The sequence below is a fragment of the Elephantulus edwardii genome, unplaced genomic scaffold, assembly GCF_000299155.1.
Source record: "Elephantulus edwardii isolate Elephantulus edwardi_28Jun2011 unplaced genomic scaffold, EleEdw1.0 scaffold00008, whole genome shotgun sequence".
In the NCBI taxonomy this organism is placed as follows: domain Eukaryota; kingdom Metazoa; phylum Chordata; class Mammalia; order Macroscelidea; family Macroscelididae; genus Elephantulus; species Elephantulus edwardii.
In genome coordinates this window covers 32,817,721-32,829,286 of record NW_006399758.1, presented here as the reverse complement: position 1 = coordinate 32,829,286, position 11,566 = coordinate 32,817,721, and the positions used below count along the sequence as shown (strand labels likewise).

Genomic DNA, 11,566 nt, shown 5'->3' with positions numbered 1-11,566 from the left:
GACTACTGTTCTAGAGAAGATGGTTATCAAAAAGTATCAAATGTGAAATTCAGACTTTTGTGTGAGATCTTGTCAAAAGAACTGGTTTCTTGGTGAGTACATCTCTCGCGTTCATTGCTCAGAGTGGGAACTGGAAATCGACGCCGAGTCAGGAGCACCAACAGGAAGGGAGGACCGCATTTTGCAAAGGCAGCTTTCCTTTCCTGAAGAGGGCGGCTGGGGAGGCCTCACTTGAAGGAGGCTCTGACCACCCTGCCCTTGATAGGCTGTGGGGGACGCCAGTTTCCCACCAGGGGCACCGGGGGCTCGTTCTCAGCGCTGGCATAGATGCTCCGCAGCTTGGCCATCTGCAAAGGGGTGAATGCACAGTCAGCACAGTATTCTGACTGTCTGGACACACTGCAGGTGCCCCGGGGGTGCAGTGGTTAACACTTCGCTGTGGCTCAGGCACGTGTATGAACGAGCTGGCTGGTATGGCACATGAGCCGGGCGCCACGCGGGGGCGCCAAGGAGCAATGTCTAGTCTCGTCTGTTTGCACCGCAGCTGAGAGGGATCTCATGTAGCAATTGAAAACGAATTAGCATAAACCCTAAACCCTATTTTGCATAGTTAAGACTCTGAGTCTGCAGTTTAAACCCACTAGCCTCTCCTCTGGGAGAAAGACGGGTCCGTCTGCTTCCAGAAAGATGACTGCACTGGAAATCTTTTGGGATAGTTTTAGTGTCTTTTAGGGCCTTTATAAAGGGAGCTCTGGTGGCCTTGTGGTGAGAAACTGCGTTTGCAATCCCGTTGACACTCTATTGGAGAAGGGTGGGCAATCTCCTCCCTTGCTATTAACTGCCTCTGAAAACCCACTGGAGGGTCAGCTATGGGTGGGTTCCTACTCGATGGTACACAAGAACTCAGGGTCTTTAGAATTAAAAGTCTATAGTAAAGGGGATGGGTTTGCTTTACTTAGTGACGCAACACAGTGAAGAATTGGAAATCAACGTTTTTTCCAAACAAGACAGGCAGCTCCAAACCATTCGGTTTTAACTATTTAGCCACCAAACCCTGGGCATTAAAAACATTTTCTTTATTTAAAAAAAATCATTTTCTTCCTTTTATACAGCATCACCATGCCCTCTGGTCAAAACCCTCACCTTCACCACCTCCCCTTGCCCCAGGAATGTTGACTTTTTTTTTTTAAATGGAGTCCGGAAGAACATTTTGTACAGGATGAACTTTCCTTAGAAGAAGATAACAATATTTCAGCATCATAAACATAAGAAAAATTGGGTCACCATTGCACAGGTTTATAGAGTCAGTTTTTGAAAGAGAGAGCAATTAGTCATCCTCCCTTGTAAATTTTTAAAAAAGACTTTTAACATCAGAAGATGGAAATGTAAGAAATTCTCAGAAATAACAGTACCTGTTATTAAGATGTTGTCTTAGCTTTTCTCCTTTAAAAATGGCTGGAAGTAGTGGAAGAGACTTCTAAATATGAGGAGAAGGTTAAACCAGGCTGCTCCTTGGAGGCAAGGATTCTGGGGCTTCGTCTGACATACTTTGGACATGTAAGGAGGGACCAGTCCTCGGAGAGGGACATCATGCTGGAGAGGGTGGAGGGACGGCGCAGGAGAGGAAGGCCCTCTATGAGGTGGATTGATTCAGTGACTGGGATAATCGGGGGACGAGTGTATCGGAGTCAGTGCAACTGGCACAGGATAGAGCAGAGTTTAGGACTGTTGTACATTGGGTCGCTATGAGTCTCAAGCAACTTGATGGCACATAACAACAACATAAAATAATATAAACTATAACTTAATAGTTGCAGAGTGCAAGCCGCTGTATTCAGAGGGCCCGCCTGGCTTACCTGGTCGGAGCTGACGGTGATGGGCTCCTTCAGCAGCAGCCACACGATGCACTCCTCACAGGGCGGTGTGGTGAAGGAGCCGTGGTAGCTCCAGTAGTCCCGGCAGGCGGGGAACAGGCAAGACGGGTCAAAGTGTGTGAAGGGCGCCTCCTTGCCCTGAGAGAGAGGAATGCAGGCAGGGTGAGCATCATCCAATGGGCTCCTCACTGGGAGCTCAGATGAAGTGGAACATATTTTTTAAAACAGTCTCTCGACTTTTCAGCAGTAAGCGAGTTTGCACGTCATGACCATACTTGACTAAAGCCAAACTTAAACTCATTGCCATGGAATCAGAACCGACTCATAGCTGCCCTTCCAGCACATACTCAGTGGCAGTAAATTTCCCAGGAAGAGACTGTCCATCTCTCCTGAAGAGCATCTGGTGGGTTCGAACAGCATTCCTTTGGGTTGACAGCACAACTCCTTATCCCTGAGTCACCAGAGCTCCCTTATTCACTTGATGGAGTCATTGAAATATTTCTTTTCTATTAGTTTAACTGTAGAGCTAGAATTCTAATACTTTTCAACAAAACAGAAATTCAGACATAAAACATAGAATTATTTCATATGAATTAATCCTTTGGTTGTGATTTTTTTAAAGTCTTTCTTTTTCTATTAGTATAGTATTACAAATATTTACTTCCTAGTGGTGGCTTAGTGATGCATGTAGGACTGTGAACTTTGGACTCTGTCAGGGGCTGCGTGGGAGGAAAATGTGGTCCTCTGTTCTCCTTAAACTTTGCTGGCATCCTTGCACTGTTGCCCCAAAGGCAAGGATGGGCCATCTCTCAAACTCAGAAACTCAATGGAGGGTTAACTATGAGTCTGTTCAGACTGGATGACAATGAGAGAGTCAGCTCTAGTTAAATTTACAGCCTGGGAAAGAAACCTCATAGAGGGTGCACATGAATGGGTTTGAGTTTTGTGTCTGGGTTTTGGGGATGGGGTTTTGTTGGTTTATTTTGTGGGTTTTTTCTGGTTTAGTCATAGAATGTAACAGTGTTTGAGTAGAACAGTCACAAAAGATAATTTAGAAGGCCCATATTAACTAGAAGGCGCTCTAGTGGCCTTGAGGTAAGGAGCTGAGCTGTCTGCTCAAAGGCAGGCAGTTCAAATCCACCTGCTGTCCTTAGGAGAAAGGTAGGGGTAGCCTCCTTTCCAGTGATTTGCTGCCTCTGACAACCTGCTGGAGGGTCAGTTAGGAGTCAGTTCTGACTCGAAAGTACACAACAACATATCAATTAGAAGAAATTGTGGCTGAGACTGGAATTCCTGTGTGGTCAGTGAAGTGCTCGGCTGTTAACTGGTTGGATGTTCATGCCCACTCAGAGACAACGAAAAAAAAAAGGTCCGGCCATCTAATTCTGGAAAATCAACCATTGTAAATCCTATGGGCTACAGTTCTGTTGTAATGCATGAGGTTTTTAGGCGTCAGCGTCAAAGATTGTAGCTAGTTTTTCTGTTAAGACTGCAAAAATGCTCTGAGCCCTGATGAATCGATGGGACCTCTGTGCGCGTCCATGTGTGCAGTATATGTGTGTAAGTGTGTGCACGTGAGGGGGTGTGTACTCGGATGCAGGACTCAACTCTCTGTTCTGCACCACTGGGAATTATTACCTGGCAGGTTGCCTATACATATCCAGGAAGCTGGGGTGTATAAAACGGATTTAAAAACTGTAAACTGTAGACATATATTAGCAATTATTTTATATGTAAACTTAGCATGCCTATCAAACTTAATAACATATTTTGAGTGAAACAAATGCATGTGGAAATGTAAAACTCTCCTGATTTACCTTCTAAAGGGGGCGATTTGTTGTTGTTATTGTTGTTATCTTTTTATTTTTTACCTTTGTCTTAATTTTGTCCAATGCATCAAGAAGCAGCTGGAACTCGCCTTTCTCACGTCCTATCTGCAATAAAGAAAACAGAAAACCAAGAAGCATAATATTCTCTTCTCCATAATTTAGGGTTGTCTTAAAAACTGATTTTGGTCCATCTATCTATAATTGGTGTTTATCAATCTACCAGAATATCATATTCTATGGATGGAACAAAACCTCTAAATTCATTTTCCATCCAAGATTTTAGGGTAAGTATTTACTGAGCTAAACTTGGACTACAAATCTCTGAAGCACAAAGCCACAAATTACAAGTTGAGCTAGTTTTCTGCCCTTGACCTTCTTTACAAAGGTCTTCTACCATCCCCCCTAGAATTAAAACTAGAACAGACTCTACATATTCAAAGCTAAACTCTTTGTCTTTCCTCTCCAACCCACTCCACTTCCCGTTGTGCACTGTTCAAACACTGAAAAAGGGCCCAGTGAAGACAGAACATGAAAGGAATTAGGTCATTCAAAAGAAAGTAGCCAGATTTTCACAGCTGACTTAAAATCTAGATTATGTTACTACAAAACTCATGTGTTAATGACATTAAGTCCTCCTTAAACCGAGGCTGGCTCAGCAACACACGCATTCCATGGGCTATCTTCGCCCGGAATCATGTGGGTGGTGGCCACCCTAAGCCACAGGGGTGTCAAGCCAGGACTTGGGTATCACAGTGGCTCCCAGCATTGGATTTTCTGGTTTCCAGGGAGTTGAAATGGGCTCCTCATAGAGGATCAGAACACATGCTTTTCTTGCACTCACAGCCACTACACACATTAAGTTTTCGCAAAGGCTCTGTCCTCATCCACTACCACCCCCCTACACACACACATACACACACACACTCATTTTCTCTAACTTCTAACTTAATGCCGGGAATTTGAGTTATCAAGATGATTTATTCAGATCTTGAGCCCTCTGGGCCTAATAGGTATGATTTGCTACAGCACGAAGACAGCTTCCTTTCACCACAAAGACTTCAGACAAAACCGAGAATGGTGGCAAGTAGTGAATAATTGTGTTACCTGGAAGAAACAGCTTCTATTTTACCAGCAATAATTCACTTTCTTTCCTATCTTTTTTAATTGTGACTTGTGCATCCCACATCTTGAGAGGATTTAGAGCTATGGATTCTGGCCTATGGGGAGTAGGGGAAAAGATCTGTTTTTAAGGAGAGTAAATTATTTTGAGCACCCAATGGATAGTATAAATAGTGAAGCCAAAAGGGTGTTGATTCAAATCTACCTAGAAGCACCTAGGAAGAAAGGCTTGGCAATCTGAGTCTGAAAGACCAGAGCCTCAAAATTACTACAGGAAGTTCTGCTTCTACTCTGCACATGAGTCATCATGAGCCGTACTTGACAAGACAAGAGGGTAACTAGCAACAAAACATTTGGATCGGCTCACTGTACATATCTGGATTAGTTGAAAGAATACTGACATGTATACAGAGGGTGGGAAAGAGATTCTTCCTCTTAAGCAAAAGAAGAAAATGAAGCTTATGCCATCCTAGACATTGGTAGGGAACTTTCTTTTGAAGAAGAAAGTATGGTCAGTTTTCACCTTACCTTCAGAAAAATGCCAACCACAGCTATTCCATCAGGCTGCTTCAGAGCTTCCCCAAAGGTGTTATACTTTGGATTCCAATGAACCAAATGCAGCTGAAACCAGAGAATGAATAGTTGAGGAAGATTCTGGGAACAAGGGGATGAGTTTAAAATTATCCACAATAAGCCCAATGTGTATGCAGTCTAAAGCTGCAGAAAATAGCATGAAGTAGATAAAATTCTTATATTAACAGGTAGCATTTTAGTGAACTTTCTATTTAACTCAAAAGTACATAAAATTACATAAAGATATTTATAACACAATAATTATAACCATATGCTTTTGTTGCATATGCCTTTGTTGCAATATAAATGCTTATTTGAGTTTTGTATATATTATTGTAATTTTGTATATTTTGTTTTGTATAATTAGAGAGCTCTGGTGGCCTAGTGGCAAGAAGTTGCGCTGCAATCCCGAAGGCACGTGGTTTGAATCCACCAGCTGCTCGGCAGGAGAAGGATGAGTAATCTCCTCCTGTGGGATTAACTGCCTCTGAAAACCCACTGGAGGGTCCGCTATGGATCCGTTCCAACTCAATGGTACACGACAACAGCAACATATTATTCTTTTCTTAAGTCAAATAGGGAAATGCACGGCTACGATAATAGGAAGCTGCTGACATTTTGAAGTCACAACAGAAATTTCAGGGAAGAATAATGGAGGTAATTCTTGGGCAGTGTCACACCTACCTCCTTTTATGAGACAGTCTTTAGAACCTGGTGACATCTTTATATTAAGTTAAAACATGGGCAGTAGACAAATTTCTCACGTAAAGTAATATGAAGCAGCAAGAGAGCACTATACATCACAACAGTTCCATATAATTTATTAAAGATGAAAACATTTTCGTTAATCCCACAAGATAAAACTGCATGCACTTCCCTTTCCTACAAGAAGTACACTAAACCTTCCTCATTCCTGAGGCAGGATGACCAGAAGGCATTTTTGAACAATGACTATCTTGCTCTCACTCTTTACCATGGCTGTAAAGAAATAGATCACAGTGAAGCACTTGGGGTTTCTAAAGTTTACGTAAGAGGGTCCTGGTGGCCTAGTTCATACAGTTGCATTGCTAACCCAAATGCCACATCTGTCTGGTGTTTCAAATTGACCTGTTCTTTGGACAAAGATGAGCAGTCTCTTCCCATGCATTTTACTGCCTCAGAAACCCGCTGGCAGGTCAGCTCTGAGTCAGTTCCAACTCGTATCAAGGCCGAGTGAGAGTTTACTTAAACCAACAATGGAGCCGTGTGGTGGTTCCGCTGGAGGAGCCCTGAATATATACGGGTTAAACTCCTGATTGCTCACTGAAAGGTCAAAGGTTAGAACCCAGCAGATTCTCCATCTGGCAAAGCTGTGACAGTCTGCTTCTGTAAAGATGTCCAGCCTTTGAAACCCAGCAGGGCACTCCGTGTGGTGCCAGGTTCCTGTGGCAAAATGCTGTGGATGTGAGAGCTGACCCTTGGGAAACCATGATGTTGTTATGTAAGGTCAAGTTGGAACCGACTCATGGCCAACCCTCTAGTGAGTTTTCAGAGGTAATAAATCACAAAGGAGATTGCCTGTCTTTCTCCTTCAGAGCAACTGGTGGGTGGATTTGAACCACATGCCTTTGAGCTGACAGTGTAACTACTTACCACTGAGCCACCAAAGCTCTTTTTAATATTCCCCTGAATGCTTTACTTTTGGAAAGACAGTCTTCAGGAGACTTGTGTGAACTTCGCTTGCAAGTTGATGCCTTGATCTGAGCTACATACAAATGATGCTTTTCTTTAACAGGTAGAGTAACATAGGTTCCCACAGGATTCTGTAGCCAGTCTATACAAGATAGAATATCAAGTCTAGCATTTGTCAGTCCTGTGACTTTGTTGGGGCAGGGGGCTGGAAGAGCAACTGGGAATCAGTTCCGGGCTGATGGCAATGACTGACTGTCATTTTATCCTGTGACTTTTCTATGCTTCAATGTCATTATCTGGAACCTATCTCACAGGGCTGCTGAGAGGATTAAATGAGTTAACACGGATTTAGGAAGTGTTAGCTTACCTTATTTTTGCAGTTCCATTCAGGACTCTGCCCTTTTATATTAAGCTGCTCTCTCATGTCTTATTATAATCTTGAACGTCTTCATGCATAAGGCTAACTTACTCCAACTCACAAATGGTCTCGCCTAGGATGTCTGGCGGCTCCAGTTTAAGCTAAAATGGAATGAGTTGACCTGTTGCCGTATTCTGACTCATGGTGATTCCGTGTGTCAGACTAGAGCTGTGTCACAGGGTTTTCCATAGCGAGATCTTTCTTCCAGGGCACCTCGGGGAAGCTTGAATTTCCAACTTGTAGTTAGCAGCCAAGCACTTTAATCATCACAGCACTCATGCTAAAACTACTGTGGTCCTTTCTACCACCATAGGCCTCAGGAGAAAGCTTGGACTGCTGCTTTACTACTGTAGCTGCTAGTTTTCAATGTATGTGGTTGGGAGACGTCCCACCTACCTCTGCTGCATACTTGACTCCATCCACAGTGTGCTCAGAGCCATGGTCATCGGAGGAGCCCCAGTGAAGATGAAACTGGCGAAGCCGGTAGGGCCCACTGAGAGGACCACCTCTCAGCACTGTAAATCAGAGAAGCCAGGTCAACAGTGAACACTTGCATTTTCCTACAAAACCCTCCCTTAAACAAATGCTCTTACAGCTAATATTTGATGCTTAAATGCAATCAGTCTGCAGGATTGATGGGCCATTCCCAAGCACCTTGGTCCCCTTCTTAAAAAAAAAAAAATGGAGGCTTAGGATCTATAAGTATATGATTATTTCTTTTCTGACTTTATCGTTATATTCATGAATACAAAATTTAAATCATATCAGCCCAATAAAAATGCATGCAACCAAAGGGCAGCTTAACCTGGTGATGCAGCGGAGAGAAAGGTGACCACTGAGAGATGCACATATTAGGTTCCAGTCCTGGCTCGACTTCTTGCCAGTGGTGGGACCTCGGAGAAGTTGCTAAACTTCCCTGAATCTGTTTCACATCTCTAAAAGGGAGGTAATTGCCAAGCTGTCTGAGGGACTGTGAGGATTAAATGAGATTAAATACCTCAAAGTTCTCACTAGAGTTTACAGACCAGCAATCACTAAACAAGTACAAATTACTTCTCTGTGTCTTTCTTCCCATTACCCTTTTCTTTTAGACTACACATAAGAAATTTCATCCAAGTTCACTTCACCCTACATCTACCCAAATAACACGAAATGGAAATTTTCAAAATCTCCCAGGGACTCAGTTATGGGGACAACTTAACTAGATAATTCTTGGTAGCAGCAGTTTGGGCTGGTTGTAGAAAACCTCAGTCCCTCACTTCATTTCATTTCAATTCGTTCAGCCTGTGGAATGATTAAGAAGTCCAGATATTTTCCCAAGAACATGAGAGAACTAGGCAGAAATTCCAAAATTGGTATTTATTCTTAACAATTTAGTAAACATGTATGTAAACTAGATCCAAATAGAGTTCAGAGTTCAAGCTCACAGTAGAGTTTGTTAAAAATGTCTAGCACATTGCAGCAATGAATGAATGGAAATTCAAAATCTCTGTAAATGCTCATTAAAATTATTTAAAAAAATTTTTTTAAAGTCTGGCACAATATTGAGTTTAAATGGGACAGTGGAATTATAATATAGGTCTAAAACCACAGTCCTTGGTCTGATGGTGAAGTTGACTACATGGGAATGAGGAGTTTTATTAACTGATTGCATTTTTTTTCCAATCCGACCACTCGACCCAGTTACTAGCTGCACATATGAGTGTAATGTCTTAGGATAAACCAATATTAACCTTTTGGGCTATACAAATGGCATTTTGATGCCCGCATAGATTTTGTTAATTTTGTTGCTCTTTTTCCTTCAAATGGAGCTTCATACAAATGGACCAGGATGAGAGGAATAGACAGCAACAAGAACTTACTGTTTAGGAAAATGTGACTTTGTATCACAGTCCTTTTTTGGAACGTCCACCCACTTGGGAATTATGAGTCTTACTACTCTTTACTGTAACATTTTTAAGAATCTTCACTCATATATATCATAATGATAATGATAATAATAGCTTGATTACAGACAGGTAATTTTATAGATTAGGTTTTATTTGTTGATGAGTATAAAAAAATTGTACTGCTGTCTATAGCAAGCACCAGGATAATAGGGAAAGATTCTTATCTATTGTGAAATAAAGTATTTATATTTGTTTTTATTCTTTGATAATTTTTCTCAGTTTCTCGGATAAACTAGTTTTGGGGTTTTGTACGTAATGTTCCGGTTTCACAGTCAAGAAGAAATCTTCAGATATTTCAGTTATACTAACTACCAGTATTAATAAGATGAACCCTGCTACATTTGAAAAAAAAATCATAGATGAAACATGGAAGTAAAGTTATCTTGACTCATTCAGTGGCCCCCTTTTCTCTTCTGGATTGGCACCCAGGTTAGGAGGAAGAAGTACCTGCCTGTTTTTTCTGTTGTATTTCTTGCTTTGTAAAATGGATTTTTCCAGACCATGGAAACAAACAGAGAAGCCTCAGCAACAGGCCACCAGAGCCAAAAAAATACTCACAGCAATTCATTGTCGTCACTGCCCCACCCCTGATCTCTTTCAGGAATGCATTGTTAACTTTCTGAACCGGCATGGGGCCATTTTGAGGCAGCAAATTGCCCAAGGTTGGAGGGTGTGACATTCTTCTCAGTACATAAATATAATTCACAACTAAAGCAAAGTCAAATGTCATCTCCATTTCAGAGATGAATTCCTTCCATTCCTGTGTCATAGATCGCATGTTGGCAGTCTGGACATCAGATGCATCCGTGTCACTTATTTACCTTGTTGTCATACTTACTTGATCTATCGTAAGTATCATCAAACACGACCCTGCAGGTTTTCCCGTTGTTCAGAATGGTCTTGGCAGAGCCGGGGTCATAAGATGCTGACCACGGCTGCAGAGAAGGGTCATGCTTGATGTCTTTGGTGTGTATCTCAATGGGCGACTGGTTGTCTCCCTTGGCAATTGGATAAAGCTCATGCCAGTGATCGGGACCTAGGAAATAAAGGTGAGCACTAGTTATTTGACAACACTACTTAATGGTCCCTTTTCATAGATTAAACCAGCAAAATACATGAAGACTAGACAGTGATTACAAAAAAAAATGCCTTTTGTTTCAGGTTGCATGATCAAGGCTTTGTTTTTCAGACTGGTTTTTTTGCTTTTCATGTTAGTGTTAGTAGTCTGCCTGGGAGCATTATTTTAACACAGTGTAGTCCCTCAGTCGAGCTCAAGAAAAGTCTCAAAGATGCTTTTCAAAATGCACTTCATCCCTCTCCTCCCCTGCCACCAGCATGTTGCTGGAACGGAATGACGCTGGTCACATAGGTTTCGGCATCACTCTGTAGCTTTCAGAGTGAACTGATTCTGCCTGTCTCTTAAGTAGGCAAGAGTCTTAGGTAAAGCAGAAATTCTAATACCAGCTCCAGTCCTGGGGGGTAAATGCCTTGTTCGGTCCTCACAGGGAGCTGAGAGACCACCAGCATTGAAAGTTCAGCCCGGCAACGTGGAACCTTCCTAGGCTTGAGTTTCCTTCACTGGAAACAACAACCGGTAGGTAGAGTAAGTGGTGAAAAGGCTGCAGCGTCTGGAATTTTAGAGTGCATTTTAGCGCCCCTCCACTCGCAGGCTGGCTACTAACTCCCACAACTGCAGGATGCCAAGGGACTCCTGTGGCCCCCATCTGTCCAGGGTCATGGCTGCCCACACTCACCGTTGTGGCTAGCGTAGCCCCACTCCTTGGCCATGGCTGTCCTTATGGATAGATGCTGCACCGGACCTTTTGCTGCCCCGTCAGCCAGGCGTCGTGCAAAGTCCAGCGAGCCTGCAGCTTTTATACAGGGCCCCCTGCAAACTGCATGGCCTTATTAGGTCAGCGAGGGTGGGGCGGGGGGCTCAACTGGTCTGGAGTGGTATTTGGGAGGCGGAGTGGGGAAAGCCAATGAATTCCAAAAGCTGGACAGCTGTCGGGGTGAGGGGTGAGGGGTGGGGGTGGAGGTAGGCAGAGGGCCCTCAGTGTTCCTGGGAACCTGGCTCTCACCCCTTCCAGCTCTCCCTTCCAACATCCAAAGCTGCAGACTGCTACAGCTGCC

General features: G+C 43.0%; 1 protein-coding gene across 1 annotated transcript; it reads right to left on the bottom strand.

The window, feature by feature from the left end:
- Positions 1-227: 227 nt before the first annotated feature.
- Positions 228-11,223, bottom strand: CA3 (carbonic anhydrase III, muscle specific). Its single transcript, XM_006880513.1, has 7 exons — positions 11,188-11,223; positions 10,272-10,469; positions 7,881-7,999; positions 5,351-5,443; positions 3,746-3,808; positions 1,857-2,012; positions 228-347 (listed from the first exon to the last, which is right to left on the bottom strand). The coding sequence occupies exons 1-7, from the start codon at positions 11,219-11,221 to the stop codon at positions 228-230; spliced, it is 783 nt and encodes a 260-aa protein (XP_006880575.1). The 5' UTR covers positions 11,222-11,223.
- Positions 11,224-11,566: the final 343 nt, after the last annotated feature.